General features: G+C 39.6%; 1 protein-coding gene across 1 annotated transcript in view; it reads right to left on the bottom strand.

Annotated features, from left to right (window-relative positions):
- The window catches only part of atp13a3 (ATPase 13A3), an 85,606-nt gene that overhangs the window by 51,677 nt on the left and 14,207 nt on the right, over positions 1-19,722 (bottom strand). The window contains exons 10-17 of the mRNA XM_059986907.1: positions 17,571-17,728; positions 13,904-14,092; positions 12,150-12,211; positions 11,052-11,202; positions 8,484-8,567; positions 6,037-6,193; positions 1,929-2,046; positions 408-532 (exon numbers count right to left, since the gene is read on the bottom strand). Of these exons, the coding sequence (XP_059842890.1) occupies positions 408-532; positions 1,929-2,046; positions 6,037-6,193; positions 8,484-8,567; positions 11,052-11,202; positions 12,150-12,211; positions 13,904-14,092; positions 17,571-17,728 (1,044 nt within the window). The remainder of the gene's footprint in view (positions 1-407; positions 533-1,928; positions 2,047-6,036; positions 6,194-8,483; positions 8,568-11,051; positions 11,203-12,149; positions 12,212-13,903; positions 14,093-17,570; positions 17,729-19,722) is intronic.

Here is a 19,722-nt window from a genome sequence, read left to right as displayed (position 1 = left end):
ATAAGAACAGTTCTCCATCAGGCATCAATAGATCTTTCTCTAAATAATTCAAATGGCATTACTTATCCTTACAAAAGGAAAGTGAAGGGCATGGTAAAGTTTGGAGAGAACAATTATTTACTGTATATTTGAAAATGTTCAGATCAACATAAGTAGCAACTTACACAGGAGAACAGAATGTAAATCTGTACAGTCCTAGACCATGGTCTTCCCTGACATCCGCACTATCATTAAATAGCAATCATAGGAAGCTTTCTTTTTATCATCTCAAATTTAACATAATGCTGCTTCTACTCATGGCTAAGTTTTGACTAACTAGCACAAAAACGGAACGAGATTTTTCCAGTTTATATAACTCAGCTCTTTATTGGTAGCTACCAACAGACTTTCATAAATTTCATAAGTACCTGTGATCATAATTGTTCGTATCCTGGCTTTGGATAATTCAGATAGTACAGGAGCAGTCTGTGGCTTTAGTTTGTTTTCTAGCATCAGCAGCCCAAGGAATACCATGTCAGATTCTACATCTTCCCTTCAGTAAATTAAAAAAAGTTCTTAATATGTATCTAATACACATTCTGTGTTATGCCTTTATTAAATGTTCTACCATTATTCTGCTTATAATTCAATGAAAAGGTAGATTTTGTATACAAATAAACATGTATCTACATGCACAAATGTGTTTAAACAATGCAAATAGATTCTTCTCACAAGGTATTTGCACAAAGCTGAAGGTCAGCTGTCTCGTCACACATGGGGACTTCTGAAATTTGCCTTGTGCATATAGAGAGATCCTTTCTAAATGTAAACGTCCCTTTGAAACAGGTCTCAAATTTACTTCTTTTATAACTTTTACATGAATAACTGTGAATGAAGTTGTCTTGAAATAAGTTTCAGTCGTGATTGAATGACAGCCCAACCACATATCAAATAAATAAAACCACCAATCAACCAAAGTTATGAACTGAAGAAAGATATTACATTCCTTTTGCATAGATTATATACCCTTGATCACATTATTAGGTACCTCCTATACCTAATAAAGTGGCCACTGAGTGTATGTTCATGGTGTTCTGCTGCTGCAGCCCATCCACTTTAGGTTTGACCTGTTGTATGTTCAGAATGCTCTCCTGCACAGCTTGTAACATGTGGTTATTTGAATTAGGTTTGCCTTCCTGACAGCTTGAACTGGTCTGGCCATTCTTCTTTTAGTGCTCTCTTCTTGCCCACAGAACAGTCTCTCACTGGATTTTTTTTGGGGGGTTTTTTTTGCACCATTTTCTATAAACTCTTGAGACTGCTATGCATGGAAGTGCCAGGAGATCAGCAGTTTCTGAGATACTCAAACCACCCTCTCTGGCACCAACAATAATTCCACAGTCAAAGTCACTGAGATCACATTTCTTCACCATTTTGATGTTTGGTCTGGACAACTGAACCTCTTGACCATGTCTGCATGCTTTTATGCACTGAGTTGCTGCCCCATGATTTGCTAATTGGATATTTGCATGAACAAGCAAGTGCGCAGGTTCACCTGTACACCTAATAAAGTGAGTGTATATAACAATGGAGTGAGTGATGTCATCTTAACTCTCGATTGTGGTCTCCGTATGCTGGTGATTTATGTCACCATATTTCTGTTGTGTTGTCCAACTCCTTTCATAAAGAATTTAAAAAATATTCTGAGAAACTTATTCTGTAATAAAACGATAATCAAAAATGGGAACTGTGGATCACATGACATTGAATCTGGCTTTGCACACCAGAACCAGTCGTCTATCCACCCATCTGATCTGAACTGGCAGCCCTAAATATACTGCCTTACACTTTTGGAGCAGGTTGAGAACCACACAACCATAAATCAGCACAGTTAACATGCTGAAGGAGGACAAACATTTTCATAATGTATGAATGCTGGTATGACTCACCTCTTTAAATTGGCTACTCTGATGTTTCTGCTGTTCCAAATAGATTTAAAAGCAAATCCGATAACTCGAAAACCCTGCTTTGTATAGCGCTGCAATTCCCTTGAGAAACTCCGTGGAACTGCAAAATACATGAGATTGCGATGCAAATTTATCGAGCATCACCATCATATCTCCTCTCTTCCCATATGAGACAGAATCAAAGCAATAAGGAACATACTAAAAGACATCCAAATACATAACTTAGCTGGGTGTTATGGTCTGTGGTTAATAATATTCTAACATGTTGGCACTCTAACAAGATAGTAGAATAAATCAAGGATACAGCTACTTATTTCAAAGATTGTCACTAGGCTTCATAGATAATGAAACCATTCAAAGAAGTTGCGCCATCGAATTTTGGAATAATTCAGTGCAGCAGAAAACTATTTAGACAATTTTGCCTGAGTTGGCTCCTTGAATGAGTTATCCAGTTCATCTCACTATTGCAAAGTCGCTTGAATTTTCCCCATTATTTTTCTAATTTCCTTTCACAAATTACTAAAGATTCTACTTGTACAAGTCATCTAATTCAGTTTATAACTCCATGCATATATCTTGTTAATCTTCAGGCAATGTCTTTTATTATAAGGAAGCAAGAATAGGTCACTTGGCCTCTGTGCTTATCTTGTACTTCCCCAAGTTAACTTCATATCCCACGTAAATCACTTTACATCTCTATTCGTTGATTATTAAAACGCTCAGCATTGCACAAATTTTCTCCTTACTTATTCTGATCCTGCATCACTTCAAACACTTTACTCAAGCCTTTGTTAACCTACGTGAGAAGCACAGGCTCAGTCTTCCAGGCTCTCCTATTAATCTAGTTCAGCATCCCAGTACCAACCCAATATCTCCTCTCCACATTGTCTCTTAACCCTTGATAATCTTCCAAAAGTTTCATAAATGCTTAGCATAACTTATTTGTGTTTGTATTGCATGATCACCTTCGAAGTCCTGTAAATTTTCTGAAGCAGAAACTGCACCCTTCAAGCACATTTTCATTTCCAAATCTCATCCTGTCACCCAGTTTAAAATCTTTTGCATTTACAGAATACTTATAGCATGGAAGGCAATTTGAATGGTAGAATCTGTACCAGTTCTATGAAAGAGCAATTCAGCTAAACCCATTTCTCTCCCCATGCTCTGAAAAGAGATTCCTTTCAGATATACTTTCAGTTCCCTGTTGAACATTATAATTGAATCCGCCTCTATCAATCATTGCTATTTGTCACATCATTCTGCTGAATGATAATTGCATTTCTGTACGTAGTACCTCTTAACTATTTCATAGGAACTTTGTTGTAATTTAAGTAATTACAAGTATTTCTGAGATGTTATTTGGCATCTTTTTAAAGTTACACTCTTCCTCAACCAAAGTGCCATGACCAAAGAATGAATATTTTATGTCACGTAGAAATGAGGCAGCATGTCAAAGATGGAAAACTGTTCTCTACTGACCACCAAAGATTATGTTAAATGTTTCCTTGCTCACTTTAATGCTTTTGAAATCAGAAATCCTGTATTGTTGAACAAAAGTGAGCTAACTAAAATTAGTGATCAGGTTACATTATTTTTGATAAATAATAAATCATTATTATTTAATAATCATTGACTAAACCAACGATGAGCAAATCTTAACCCTGAAGGAAGAAAAAATGTGCAAAGAATGCCAGGTTAATCAAGCTAAGAAATATCAGGGTGAGTTAACAAGGGAAAGAATATGCCACCATAAACCGGGATTGTTGCTGTGAAGATTGTTTCTATAAATGGATACAGTGTTAGGTTGATATACTTTTGCTCTTAACTGAGACTGAAAGTGATAGAAAATGAAAGCCAGCATCATTGATAAAAACTTCCAGTTTCTAATTCAGCAATAGTCTAGTCGGAGCTAACATCTGCTGAATTACATTCCCAATCCAAATCTCTTCAGCGTCAGTAAAAATTTAAAAAAGCAAATAGGCATTTTTTATATCCTTTCAATGCACACTAAGCTCAATCTCTAGCATTTTGAAAAATTTATTCATTTATTTTGCTCCTTCCATTAACCTGGAAAAGATTCTGATGAACCGCCTTCCACCAACTCATGTTCTCAATACCATTTATTTAAAATTTTAGTTTTTAAAAATTTGCAGTTAGTCTTCTTTTGCACATTTGTCATTGTGTGTAGCTTTTCATCGATTCTATTGTATTTCACTATCCTATTGTGAATGCCTGCAAGAAAATAAATCTCAAGGTAGTGTGCATGGCGATATATGTACTTAGATAATAAATTTACTTTGAACCTATTGAGTTGCTGCAGTCTTTCCAATGAAGGCACTCTGAGAATCAGAATTAAACTTATAATCATTGACCAAGTCGTGAATTTAGTTGAATTGTCAAAGCAGTACAGTGCAAGACATAAACAATTACCATAAATTACAGTAGAAAAGATAGAGGAATAACAAGGCAGTGCTCATAAGTTCATGAACCATTTAGCTGAGCACAGAACTCCAGGACTCAGGTCTGCAAACAATGAAGGACTGGCAATATATTTTCAAATTAGAATGACAATCATCTTCCAACGCTATCTGCAGGTAATAGTTCTCCATGTTTCTAAGGTGTGGACTCCTTTATAGGGTGCCCTGCCTCTATTACTAAACATGCAACCTTCTGATGTATTTGGTGGTCTTGTTGAATTTTTGAATAGTAACAAATCTCAACATTTAGATAACGGTGGACTTGGCATGGGATGTTGGCTGCACTCTCTTTTTGAAGATGGTCAATGCATAGCAGCATGGTGGTGTGAATTTTACTCGTCACCCATCAGCTCATTCCTTAAGTGTTGCAAAGGTATTGCTGCATGCAGTTCTTATTTGCTAAGGAGCCGCAAATGGAATTCATTACCATGCAACCTTTAACAATTACCACCATTTTGTTATTCTTACATACAGTACTGTGCAAAGGTCTTAGGCACACAGAAAAACATTGTGTAAAGCGAAAATGCTTTCAAAATAACAAAATGAAAAGTTTCTAAAGAACAAAATATACTATAAATAAACAGTAAAAAGCTAAATCAAAAAAAACACAAACAAGAGAAAATTTGCAGATGCTGGAATTCCAAGCAACACACACAAAATGCTGGAGGAACTCAGCAGGCCAGGCAGCATCTATGGTAAAGAGTATAGTCGACATTTCCTGCCGAAACCCTTTGTGTGTAAATCAAATCAATATTTGGTGTGACCACCCTTTGTCTTTAAAATTGCATTAATTCTCTTAGGTACACAGTCGTGCATTTTCAGAAGAAAATCGTCTGGTAGGTTGTTCCAAGAATATTAGAGAATTTGCCACAGCTCTTCTGAAGACTTTGGCTGTCTTCCTTGCTTCTGTTTCTCCAGGTAATCCCAGACAGCCTCAACAATGTTGAGATCAGGGCTCTGAGGAGGTCATACGATCTGAAACCATATTAAAAATCTAGTGTGCCGAAGACCTTTGCACTGTACTGTATGGCAGCAATTGTTACCCTTGAACTTAGTGGCTTGCTGGGCTATGTTAGTGGGGCATGTAAAAATCAGGAGCTTTGAGTTGCATACAGGTCAGATCAGGTAAATGAATCAAATGTGATTTTAGGCTAATCCAGTAGTTTGTAAACAGAATTCAAATTGTACAGTTGCAGGACAGGATTTGAACACTGCATTGTCAATCCAGACTTTTAGATTATTAACCTGCTGTGCTACTAGTTTACCCATAATATTGTTAAGTGTTAGACTGCAGTTTGACTACAACCATATTCCATTTGCTGGACAACCTGAGCTAGTTGTGATGTGTGAATCCCTATTCATACCAGATCTGAGATTGTAAAGCACAGTCGAGTCCTCCATTAATGTCATGCAGAATGCAGAGACAAAAGTTCAAATTTCCTGCCATTGGTTGTCAAGAGCTACTAATTGAGTCATATTCCTTCTGCAACAAACCCTGTATGTGCTTCCCCATTTGTATGATGAATTTCATGTACCATTCATTTCTGGAGTTGATCATAGTATCAAAGAATAATTCATCAAATGCTCTTATATTCACAGATGACTACTCAAACCTGTTTGGGGTTTGCAAAGACGAACAACCATCTCTGGGGCTCCCTTGAGGTAAACCGTTAGCTTTTCTTTACCAATCACTTGGGTTACAACGGACATTCTTTGCAGTGCTGATGAGAATGGATATTGCTTCAAGACTATAATTCCTGCCTTTGACACCTGTAATAAATAACATTCATGCTATAAAAGGTTAACTGCTCTGCAAGTCATATTTGAATCTTATTACATGATTGAAACTAGAATCGTAAGAACATACAGACATAAAAAATGGCACTGAGTCCAACGTGCTAGATTAGCTATTCAAGTAGATTATCAATAATATTTTACCCTGACTCCCTTAACATCTAAAAATCTGTTACATTGTATCATACAATTTTGGGTTATTGTCTCAAAAAAGTTGCATCTGTCGTTCAGGACATCCATAGCCCAAGCTGTCCTTATTGGTACAAGGAGGAGGTACAGGAGACTGAAAACACACACTCAACATTTTATGAACAGCTTCTTCCCATTCACAATCAGATATCTGAATGGACAATGAACTCACCTACAGTATCTCAGTAAATCTACCGAATGTTGAAAGGTCTAGAAAGGCTCAATGTGGAGAGGATGTTTCCTATGGGGGGGGGGGTATCCAGAAGTAGAGGGTGCAGTCTAAAACTGAGAGGTGACCTTTTAGAACAGAGGTAAGGAGGAATTTTTTTTTATATAGCCAGAGAGTAGTGGATCTGTGGAATGCTCAGCCACAGACTGCAGTGGAGAACAAGTCCATGGGTATATTTAAGGCAGAAATTGATAGCCTCCTGATCGGTCAGGGCATAAAAGGATATGGCGAGAAGGCAGGTGTATGGGGTGAGTGGGACCCAGGATCAGACATGATGGAATGGTGGAGCAGACTTGATGGGTTGAATGGCCTAATTCTGCTTCTATGTCTTAAGAACTTACATTTTTCTTTTTTTTGCTCTCTTTTTGCAAGACTTATTTAATTCAATTTATATATAAATACTTCTTAAAATAATCTATAGCTTTTCATTTATTATTGTGTACTGCAATGTTCTACTGCTGCAAAGCAACACATTTCATGATAAATGTCAGTGATACTGATTCTGATACATGAGTATAACACAGTGAATGTGTCTCCACGTGCCTCATGGGCTGTGAATTTGAAAGATTCCACATTCCATAGCAAAGAAATTTCTTATGTCCGTCTTGAATGTCAGATCCCTTATTCTAAGCCTGTTGTATTTGGTTCCAGTCATCATAACCATTCTACATCTAATCTTGTCAAGTTCCAAGTTTTCTAATGATGTAAACCTAGGCAGGATTGTAAGTGGAGAGCAGGATGTAAGAAGTTTTCAAGCATTTAGACAGTCAATGTTTCAGGCCAAAACCCTTTGGCAGGACTGGAGAGAAAAAGCTGAGGAGTAGATTTAAAAGGTGGGAGGAAGGGAGAAAGAAGCATGTGGTGATAGATGAAACCTGGAGGGGGAGGGATGAAGTAAAGAGCTGGGAATTTGATTGGTGAAAGAGACAGAAGGCCGTGGAAGGAAGAAAAAAGGGAGGGAGGGAGGAGAACCAGAAGGAGGTGATCGGTTGGCAAGGAAATAACGTGAGAGAAGGAAAAGGGATGGGAAATGGTAATGGGGGGGGGGGGGGGGAGGAGACGCATTACTGGAAGTTTGAGAAGTTGATGTTCATACCTTCAGGTCGGAGCTACCCAAACAGAATATAAGGTGTTGTTCCTCCAACCTGAGTGTGGCCTCAGCACGACATGAAGGAATAGGAATGGGAAGTGGAATTAAAATGGGTGGCCACTGGGAGACCCAGCTTGTTCTGGCAGATGGAGCGTAAGTGCTCAGTGAAGCGGTCTCCCAATCTACGTTGAGTCTCGCCAATGTGTAGGAGGCCACACAGGGAGCACTGAACACAGTAAATGACCCCAACAGACTCACAGGTGAAGTGTCACCTCACCTGGGAGGACTGTTTGCACATAGCAGTAGGAGAGAGGATCTGTTAGGAGGAGTGTGTGGGTGATGGACAGGATGAAGAGTGTGGAGGAGGGGAGAAAGACAGAGTGATGGGGCTTGGTAAACCAGGCCGAAGGAAAAAATGTCACGGGGGAAGAAGTTGCCAGAAGTTGGAGAATTCAATAACCGTAGATTATCCAGGTGCAATATGAGGTGGTGTTCCTCTAGTTTGTGTTTTGCCTCACCTTGGCAGTAGAGGAAGCCAAGTACAGATACGTTGCCTTGGGAATGAATGGGAAGGAGAATTAAAATGGCAGGTAAACAGTCTCGCAGTAAATAACATCAGCGGATAAGCATGTGACTGACTGCCTCACCTGGAAGACCTGATTTGGGACCTGGATAGTGGTGAGGAAGGTGAAATAGGGACAGGTGTTACACATCTTGTGCACATGGGGAGAATGTGCTTGTCAATTCATATCAGTTACCTCGCTAGCTGTAGGTCCAGGCTTAACAATAAATGAATGAGCGTTCTCAGTTTGCTGCTTTAGAGCTGAATTTTCCTGTATTTCCTGTGTTGAATACAAAGAAGAACATTATAGTGTCATGACATATACTGATCCCCTTCCCCCAACACCACTCTCCAACCCTGTGTCTCTCAATCTTCGCTGTCACCTCTTGGGTCCTTGGAGCTCCACCTTCAACCCCACCCTACCTTCTCTGAACACCCCAATACTCCGCTCCTCCTCAGATGCCACCAACTTTACTTCCCCCTCTAATCCCAGGTCCAGTCCCTGCCGTGTCTTCACCAGTCCTTCTGACCTTACCCTCTCTGAGGCAGAGCGTCCTGTCCTCAGCAAGGGCCTTACCTTTGTTCCCCCCTTTACCTGCACCTCCATGAGTTCCATGCCAGCCACAACATGAGCTCTTTTTCCATCGCCTCAGTCTCCGAGACCACCTCTTCGGCAGGAATTCCCCACCCTGCGCCGATGACCCCTTCTCTCATCTCCAGCCCTCCCCTTTTTCTTAGACATCTTGCTCTGGCTCTCTGCCTGCCCTATATCTTTTCATCCCTAATTGCCAATGGGACACCAACCAGCTCAACTTCAGCATTCCTTACTCCTCCTCAAAACCTACACCCTCTGGACACACTGCTCTTCACTGTCTCCATACCAATCCTAACCTTACTATCAAAGCCACAGATCAAAGGGGGTATTATTACAGTGTGGTGGACTGACCTCTACTTTCCTGACGCCAGGCGACAATGCTCAGCCACCTCCTCTTACCTACCCCTCGAAAAGGATCTCACTCTGGACCATCAGAAAACCATCTCTGACTCCATCACTGACCTCATCCTCTCTGGAGAACTTACTTCCACTGCCACCGAACTGGTAGTTCCCTTACCCTGCAGTGCTCGCTGCTACCTCCTACCCAAGATCCACAAACCTGACTGTCCAGGTAGGACCATTGTCTCTGCCTGCTCTTGCCCCACTGTACTCATGTCCTCAAACCTCGACTCCATACTATTCTCCTTGATTCAGTCCTTAATCATCTACATCTGTGACACTTCACATGCTCTCCATCTCCTCAATGACTTTCAATTCCCTGGTTCTGACCGCCTCATTTTCACCATCGACGTCTAGTCCCTATACTCTTCTATCCCCCATCAAGAAGACCTTAAACTCTCTGCTTCCTTCTCAGCAAAAGCACCAGCCAGTTCCTCTCCAGCAACATCCTTCTCCATCTGGCAGAATCGGTCCTCACCCTCAACAATTTCTCCTTTGGCTCCTCCCACTTTCTCCAAACTCAAAGGGTAGCCATGGGCACCTGCACTGGTTGCAGCTACACCTGTCTTCTTGGTAACTACATGTAACAGCTCAGGTTCCAAACCTTCCCTGGTAACAACTGTATTGGTGTTTCTTCATGCGCCCATGTTGAGTTCATAAACTTTATCAACTTTGCCTCCAACTTCCACCCAGCTCTCAAGTTCACTTAGTCCATTTCTGACACATCCTCCCCTTTTTCAATCTTTCTGTCTCCATCTCTGGAGACAAACTGTCAACCGACATCTTTTATAGGCACACTGATTCCCATGGCTATCTTGACTATACATCTTCTCCTGTAAAAGAGCTATTCCCTTTTCACGGTTCCTTTGCCTCCACTACATCTGTTCCCAGGATGAGGCTTTCATGTTCAGGACATCAGAGATTTACTCCTTCAAAGAACAGTGTTTCCCTTCCTTTACCATTGATGCTGCCCTCACCCACATCTCCTCCATTTCCCAAGCTTCCACACTCACCTCATCTTCCTGCCATCTTAAGAGCAATAGAGTTCTTCTTGTCCTAACGTAGCAGACCATGAGCTTCCACATGCAAAAAATCAGAACTCCTGCCATCTCCAAAGGAATCCTACCACCAAACACATCTTTATCCCCCCCCACCCCCACCCTCCACTTTCCACAGGATTTTCTCCCTCCATGATTCTCTTGTCCACTTGGCCCACCCCACTAATCTCCCTCCTGTAACATTATCATAACATTAACATACTGTAACATGTTACAGTTATCTATCCCTGTAAGCGGCTAAAATGCTACTCCTGCCCACGTGCTTTCCCTCACCTTCATCCAGGGCCCCAAGCAATTCTTCCAGGTGAGGCAACACTTCACCTGCAAGTCTACTGGGGTCATCCATTCTATCCGGTGTTCCCAATGGAGCCTTCTCTACACCTTTACTGACCAGCTATTACATGCTCAAGCCATCTTTTGCCATTTCCTCAAATCAATACTGACACAATGATAAGAGAACTTTTTATATTTATAAAACACACTTAAAATAGGAAAACATCCCAAGTGTTTTAGATATGCATTCAAGAAATTGACACAGAGGTATGAGAAGGTATGAGTTATGCCCTGGACATTGAAGGGTTAGAGTAGGATGCATGAATAAAAACAATAAAAAGAGACACAGAATTTGGAAAATGACTCTAAGCACTTCAGTAATAGAGCGGGCCATAGAAATAAACACATAGAAGTCCTTTAGTGCAAATATATCTCTCACCCAGCCAGTGGTTTCAAACATTTTCAAGTCCAATGGGTCTCCTTGGAGAGTGTTATCTAAAAGGATCAGTGAGTGGCAACTGGCCATGGCGCCAAAGAAGGGTCCCCATGGTAACTGCACTCCACTGCTAAACTTGAATATGTTCTGTAAACTGGATATTTCAAAAATTCTTATTAGAAACCACATCAACTGTACAAAGTGTAAATAAAACTTGATCAAAATAACATTGTCAAAATCTTATTTTAAAAAAGTGTTTGCAGCATTCAAAAACTTAAATTTTAAGCTCTCAAAATATACAAAAAACAAAATAAAAATTATTTAAGCCACTAAATAAATATGCGTACTTTTAAATGCTTCTAAAATAATAACCTGAGTTAACAAATCATGTTCAAAAACTGCCTTGGGGAGAATATTTTTAAGATAATAGCTTACTCAAAATTCCTATAAACTGAAAAATTCTCAAGGCACCATCAGTAATTCTCTTCCTTTGGACTCAACAGATGGCTACACTCTGTGCGTTGCTTGGACCTGGCTCAGAATTCTTTGGCACTTGGCAATTAGTCCAAGTTTTTGTTCCTTCACTCCATTAGGAACTTCCATGGTCCACTGTCCCCTCCTTTTAGATTCCCTCTTCTCTAGCCATTTATCTCTTCCACCTATCACCACTAGCCTCTTACTTCATTCTGCCTCTCCCACCCACCTACGTTCCCCTCACTTTGTCTGACCTATCACCTGCCAGCTTGTACCCTTTCCCCTCCCCTATCTTTTAATTCTGGCTTTTACCACCTCCTTTCCAATCCTGAGGAAGGGTCTCGGCCCAAAAAGTGGAGTGTTATTGGCTTCCATAGATGCTGCCAGACTTGTTGACCTCCACCAGCATTTTGTGTGTCCTACTGAAGATTTTCAACATCTTCAGAACCTCCTGTGTCTAGCTGTCCTGACTTTTAATACCCCATTTTCTTGTAGCTCATATTTAGGACAGAAACCGATGCTATTAAACGGCAGTTTCAGACAATTTTTTTCTGATTCCTTGACAATAAACATTTTCCATTTTTAAACTTTAAAAGTCTCAGCTTTTAACATTTTAAGGGAACATACCCTTTTCCTTTAGTTGAAGCTAAGCCCCACAAATCCAGTCCATCTTCAGTCAGAGTTCCAGTCTACATGAAGCATGAAAATATTATGTAAATCTGATGAAGATACTGATTCACATAAAGCAATAGATTGTACACAGCATGATGACTATCAGAGTCTGAATTATGCTTTGGGTTTTACCACTGCAAAACTGCTTAATGTTTTTGAGTGAAGTTCTTCAGTTAATTTAGTTTGAATGTAAATAGATGTATTCAAAACAGAGGTGAATTTTAATCATGGTAATATGTGTGCGTGTTAACCCTTAACTCCTGGTGGAGTCGTCAGGGCGCTGTCATGACAAGCTTTTTGCACTGAACTTTTTGGTGATTGCTCATCGTATGGCGTGCCTTGGGCATCTGACACCTGGTGAAGCCCATCCCTCTTCAGGTTTTTCTTTTACGAGGTCGAGTCGCTAGCTCCACACTCAACCCAGGCACGGGTGGCAATGTATACTATGTTAAATATTCAAAATAAAATTATAAAGTGCAGTGTAATGATTTTCTATAAAACTTGGAATCAGGGCTATACTTTGCTTCATTACTAAGTGGAGATATGACAAAAACGTTGTAATGAATGCTATGTTTACATCTATTTTGAATGATTCCGGTCTGAATTAAAAAAGGATTCAACCAGCTGTCAGGAACATCTTTCACTGAGTGGCAAGTTGGCAGCTAGTGAAGGAAAACATCTATAAAAAACTAGATCTCTTGATTTGTTAAAATATACATTGCAATTTGAATAGGTTAGCTACTTAGTTATAATTTTTTAGGAAATTATATTTTGGGGTGAGACTAAGAAGCAGAAGTAACAGATGCTAGTTTCAGACCCGTTATTTTTCAGCTTGCTTACATGATGATAAGCCTCTGCCACTGCCATATTTAAAAAATTCTGTTCCCAAGGACAAAAATTGATTAAGGTAGGTTATTTGAGTCAACCAGATGAATGGGCTTTTCCTTCAATTACAAACAAACTAGAATTCTTGCTATCTATATACGATCTAAATTCCAAACAGAGATAAATAGATTGCGCGTTTGTAATGAATCAAATAATAGCAAAGCAGATTTGAGGGACTGGAAAGCTTACTCCACCTACTTCTCATATTCTTGTGATCTTTCATTGCAGTAGCCATTACATAAAACTGGGAGCCAGATCTTGCTCTGAGATATTTTTGAAGTAAATAGACCAAACTGGGAGAAAGATTATGAACTTCAAAACCTCCAGTTTGCCATTGCACCAGAAGTACTCTCCTAAAATACCTCTATGATTGTTTAAACCACCAAAAGAAATCTACCTTGGCCATCCAGGCTGTTTTCCCCAATTTTCACCTTAAGTATAAACCACATTACTGCTTGCACCGCTGACTCGGTAACACTGAGATATACCTGAAGCAGAGCTGCTAAGAACCATTGAGATGTTGGTTTGTGAGGAGAAATGCATTCACTTGTTTCCTATCGGCATTTGCTAAAAGGAATCTGAACAAATCTGACAGACAATTACAATTATGTTTGATTTTAGCCAAAGTTTTTGTGATATTTTGATGAATTACATTGGTGTATGTGCTCCTCACTCAACCCACAACTATACATTCAGACAAAATGTATGGCAGTAATATACCCAAAGAACATAAGCTTAAGTCAGCTGGGAAAACTGTGGTGAAGCAGTTGTTGCTTAGTAGCTACTGTGAAGCAATAATAAACTCAAACTATCAATTGACACACCTTGTCAAAGCAGATGAGATCCAATTGCCCACAGATGTTAATCCTCTGTGGACTAATACAGAAGATTCCCTTCTTTTTCAGTCTTTCCTGGGAATATATTATGCCAATAGTCACAGTCGCAGGTAGAGCAGGTGGTACAGCAATAGTTATTACATCCAGTGCCTTGATCACCAGTTTCCCAGTTGCTACCTTTAAGAAAAATTTGGTCAATAACTTCATTTCAAATCAAATGTATCACAGACGGCATTACCAAATCAACATGGAAATTTTCCAAAAAAAAAATTCCGGGGAGTTTTTTGTAGAATAAATGAGATAGTAAATTCATTTGAATGTGTTATTTTGCCTTGGCCTGGAATTTACTAGAGCTGATTTAATTTTAATAGACATTTTTTTCCCCAGAGGAAGTTGCTGAAAAAGTAAAGAGCTTAACCTTGCAGTACATGTGTAAACATGGCAAACCACAAACAGTTAACAGTTTGAAAATAAACAGCATGGAGTTGGAACATGTTTATAGAGGATGAATAAGGAATCACTTCAGGACTTTTATTTATTGTCCATTCCTAATTACTCTTGAGAAAGTAGTGGCCAAACACTATCTCAGCTTTTTGTACTCCTACAGTGTTGTTAGACAACATTTCAGGATTTACAATCAGAAATAATACAGGAATTTTGATATATTTCCAATTCAAAACAAAATGTGAGATTAGGGGAAACCTCTGGGCAATCTGATCCGGTGTGCCTAGCATCCTTGCCATTCTATTGGTACAACATGTAGGTTTGGGAGGCACTATCAACATAGCATAGGAAATTCTGTAGAACTGCAGCAAATTCTGTAGACATTGGAACGATGATGATACATCAAAAGGTCAATTGGCCATTGTAATCTTGGAAATACTCTTTCATCTGACCACTTTATGGGGTTGGCCCAGCTGATTTTCCAGTGAAGGATGACCAATAGGAAAGAGGAGCTAATACTAACTGACGATGCTAATAAAATTGCAAGTCAAAGGTAGGTGTTTAGACTTTCTCTTGGTGTAGATAGTCATCGCTTGCCCGTAAAGTGCTATTGTTATTTATTTAATTATTTTATTGAGCTACAGTGCAGACTAGGCCCTGCTGGCCCTTCGAGCCACAACACCTAGCAATCCCCCGATTTAATCCGAGCCCAATCAGGGGACAATTTGCAATGACCAATTAACCTACCAGTCTGTATATCTTCCGACTGTGGGAGGTAACTCACGTGGTCACGGGGAGAACGTACAAACTCATTACAAGCAGGGGTGGAAAATGAACCCGGGTCACCTGGACTGTAAAGTGTTACGCCAACCATTACACTACCATGCTGCCGATTGTCTAGGTAATTCTAGGCAAATCCCCATTGTGTAGGTATTCCTGAATGCAGAAATGGAATGCATCAGTATCAGGGAAGATGTAAATATCATTGTATAATCATCTGCACCACAAGCTATCCACATGAAAGTGGAACAATGGGTGAAGCAGTTCAAGCAGCTGGAGTCGTTACGCTGAGACATTTAGCTGATTGAATCCAACATATAAAATACTGACTGCCGTCTATTTTAAGTGTCACAAGTGGCAAAGGAATTAGCAAGTATTTTACGTGCGCCTTCAAAGAAGTTGATGCAGAAAATCTCCAGGAAATATTGTAAAATAATAAATCTAACATGAATGAGGAGCTAAAATAAATTAGCATTATCAACAAAAATGTATTACAGAAAGTAACGGCAATGCAAGCTAATACATGCCAGAAATTTGCTGTCTTGTCTTCCACTGTTTTGGGGAGGTGGCAATGGAGATAGTGCATGCATTTGGTTGTTATCCTCTAAAATTCCACAGATTCTCGCATAATTCTTCACTGGAAGAAAATTGTAATCCCACTTATTTAGGAAAGAAAGGAGAAAGAAAATCTTGAATTACAGAGTAGTTAGTCTAATTTCAGCAGCAGGGAATATGTTAGAATAAATTGCTGAAGTGATCATAGAAAATAATTCACTTTCAAACATCTAATATGCTTGGCAATCTGTTGGAGTTGGAGTTTATAACTAGTAGCACACACAAAATGCTGGAGGAACTCAGCAGGCCAGACAGCATCTGTGGAAAAAACAGTTGACGTTTCAGGCTGAGACCATTCGGCAGGACTGGAAAAAAGATGCTGAGGAGTAGCTTTAAAAGTTGGGGGAGGGAAGAGAGAAACACAAGGTGGTGGGTGAAACCGGGAGGTGGGGGTGGGGGGAATGAAGTAAAGAGCTGGTAAATTGATTGGTGAAAGAAATACATGACTGGAGAAGGGGAAGTCTGATAGGAGAAACCAGAAGGCCATAGAATAAGGAAAAGTGGGAAGGAGCATGAGGGGGAGGTGATGGACAGGCAAGGAGATAAGTTGAGAGCGGGAAAAGGGGATGGGGAATGGTGAAGGAGGGGTAAAGGGCATTAGCGGAAGTTTGAGAAATTGATGCTCATGTCATCAGACTAGAGGCTACCCAGACAGAATATAAGGTGTTGTTCTTCCAACCTGAGTGTGGGCTCATCACGGCAGTAGAGGAGAGCATGGATTGACATGTCAGAATGTGAATGGAAAATGGAATTAAAATGGGTGGTCACTGGGAGATCCCACTTCTTCTGGTGGACAGAGCTTAGGTGAACACGGCCACCTCTCCTTCACCATTCCCCCTACCCTTTTCCCTCTCTCACCTTAACTCCTTGCCTGCCCATCGCCTCCCCCTCGTGCTCCTCCCCACTTTTCTTTATTCTATGGCCTTCTGGTCTCTCCTATCAGACTTCCCCTTCTCCAGCCCTGCATCTCTTTCACCAATCAACTTCCCAGCAATTTACTTCATCCCTCCACCTCTCGGTTTCACCTAACACCTTGTGTTTCCCTCTCCCCTCCCCCACCTTCTAAATATACTCCTCATCTTTTTTTCTCCAGTCCTGCTGAAGGGTCTCGGCTCAAAACATCGACTGCACTTTTTCCCATAGATGCTGCCTGGCCTGCTGAGTTCCTCCAGCATTTTGTGTGTGTTGCTTGGATTTCCAGCATCTGCAGATGTTCTATTGTTTGTGATTTGTAACTAGCAAGATAGACAAGAGTATCCTTATGAATTTACGCATTTGAATTTCCAGGAGATCTGCAATAAGAAAACATCTAATTGGTTCTCAAAGTTAGAGCCCATGTATCTGGAATAAATACAGCAGCATGGGCTGTGTTTCATGGGCAGAGATTAAGAACAAATTGGTAATTGTAAGACTGAGAGGTTAGGACCCAGCTTTTCCCAATCCATCACAAACATTTGGTTGAGTTAATGAAACATAATACATCAAAGTTTTTGTTGATAAAAATCATGAATTGTCCAGGAGGTTATAAGTAATATGAAGAGACCAGGTGAATGATCGAGGATATGGCAGTTGTTAAATCATGTGGAAAATGTGAAGAGACCCACATTGCTGAAAAAGAGAAAAAATAGTCTATTTAAATAGTGAGAGAATAAGATGTTGGAGCAAATAACTACAGATGGTGGAAATTCAAAACTAAAATTGAAAATAATGGAAGCACCCAGGAAGTCAATCAGAATTTGTAGGAGAGAAATGGAATGAATACTTCAGCTATTTATTGCTCCTGGTACATTTGTGTACAGTGATTTTCATAACTTACCCCATTGAACTGAAGAATACAGACCGAGTAGATCATCCCAATTGTTGCAATAACTGTGTGGCACATCAAAAATCGAAAAGCATCTTGGTACAATTTGAAGTCTATTGGTTTTGGGTACAAAATAGACCGAACTAACTCCCCCTTGATAGTAGCAAAACCTGAAAAAGAAAAACTATTGCTTTTTTATGGATACAATTTGCAGAACAATCATGGGTGCAAGAAATAAGACTTCTCTTTTAATATGCATAGACTGTCATCGGCTTTAGAAATGTTTCTCTCCAGAATTATTAGTCATTACATGAAGCATTTCCTATTTTTTGGAATTTTCCATAGCAAATTCTTGTCCTCTCCCAGTTATTGACAATCATACTTATAAAACTTTTAAGATGTTATTAATAAGGCCTTAATGTTGATAAGGGGTTGAGAACTAGAAGGTCAGGATTATGTGAAAGCCTAACAAAGACCTATAGCAATGTTAAAGATTCTGAATACCACATTTCTTGAAGGATATATTGGTCTTGCAGGATGTGTGCAAAATTTACTTATTAGAATAATACCTGGCTTCCAAAAGTTAAATTACAAAGAATGTTTGTTCAAGAAATTAAGGTTATACATAAAACTTTGCTTTGGCCGCATTTGGAATCCTGTGTGACATTCTGGTCACTTCATTATAGAAAGCATATAAAATAATTTACGAGAATGCTGCCTGGATTTGAGGGTATGAGCTATAAGGAGAGAAACCTGGGTTGTTTTCTAAGGAGTGTTGTTTTCTCAGGAGCTTTGGAAGCTAAGATTATGAGAGACATTGATAGGGTGAACAGACTTAACACAATCTTTTCCCTAGGTTAGGAAGGTCAAATACTAAGGGACATGCATTTAGGACAGGTGTTCCCAACCTTTTTTATGCCAAAGGGCCCATGGACCCCAGGTAGGGTACCCCTGATTTAAGGTACGTGGGTAAAGTGTAAAGGAAATGTGCCGGGCAAACTTTTACACAGTGAATGAAATGGGCTGCCAGGAGTGGTGGAAAAGGATACAATAGTGATATTTAACAGGCTTTTAAAGAGACTCATACACTCAGTGGCCACTTTATTAGTGACACATGTATGGTACACCTATACTGTACATCTGTACACCTGCTCATTAATGCAAGTATTAAGACAGTCAACCAAGGGGCAATACATAAAAGCATGGAGACATGGTTAAGAGATTCAGTTGTTGTTCAGACCAAGCATCATAATAGGTAAGAAATGTGATTCAATTGACTTTGACCATGGAATGTTTGTTGGTGCCAGTCCGGGTGGTTTGAGTATCTCAGAAACTGCTGATCTTCTGTGGTTTTTACACACAACGCTCTCTAGAGTTTACAGAGAATGATGTAAAAAAAAAACAGAAATACATGCAGTGAACATTAGTTCAGTGACAAAAGTTTTTTGTTAATGGGAGAGGTCAGCCTAGTTCAAGCTGACAGGACGGTGTCAGTAACTCAAATTGTGTGCAGAGCATCTCTGAATGAACAACATGTTGAATCTTGAAGTGGATGCACTACAGTAGCAGGGGAACACAAACATACATGTTGTGGCCACTTTATTAGATACAGGAGATTGTAATAAATTGGCCTTCTCCTGTTTCCATGTGCTGATATGAATTATTTCCAACTAAATTTTCTTCAGTCTTTAAAGGAAGAATCTACAATTTTGTCTTTTGCCTTTCTTTCTAGTAATGCAGCTGAATCCATACCAGAAAATTATTCAATCATACCCTTACCTCTGAGTAATATAACACATTGCCAGCTCATCAATAACTTTAGTATCTAATCTTAAGCATGTATTGTGAGAGATTTATATTTCTTTCATCCAGATGTTAAACATAACTTGCAAGAAGATCAGGAAGAAAACTCGGGCAAATAGGATTGTTCACAAGGCATAAAAATAAGTGAATTTTCCTTGTATCATTCCTTTTTGTTTTTGTCTACATGATGATTGATACCAGGCTGATACAGATAAATATACAGTATACCTCACTTCCATAAGTTCTGATGGGTGGATAAGTTTGTGTTCCACAACACATGGGACAATGTATATTATTTTATCTTTTGACAGGTTGCAGTGAGTGGTCCACTCAGCAGAGAAGATCATTGGCTGTTAGCTAC

This window comes from Hypanus sabinus, chromosome 2 (assembly GCF_030144855.1).
Source record: "Hypanus sabinus isolate sHypSab1 chromosome 2, sHypSab1.hap1, whole genome shotgun sequence".
Lineage (NCBI taxonomy): Eukaryota > Metazoa > Chordata > Chondrichthyes > Myliobatiformes > Dasyatidae > Hypanus > Hypanus sabinus.
The sequence above is the reverse complement of the archived record's forward strand: the minus strand, read 5'-3'. Positions and strand labels throughout refer to the sequence as shown.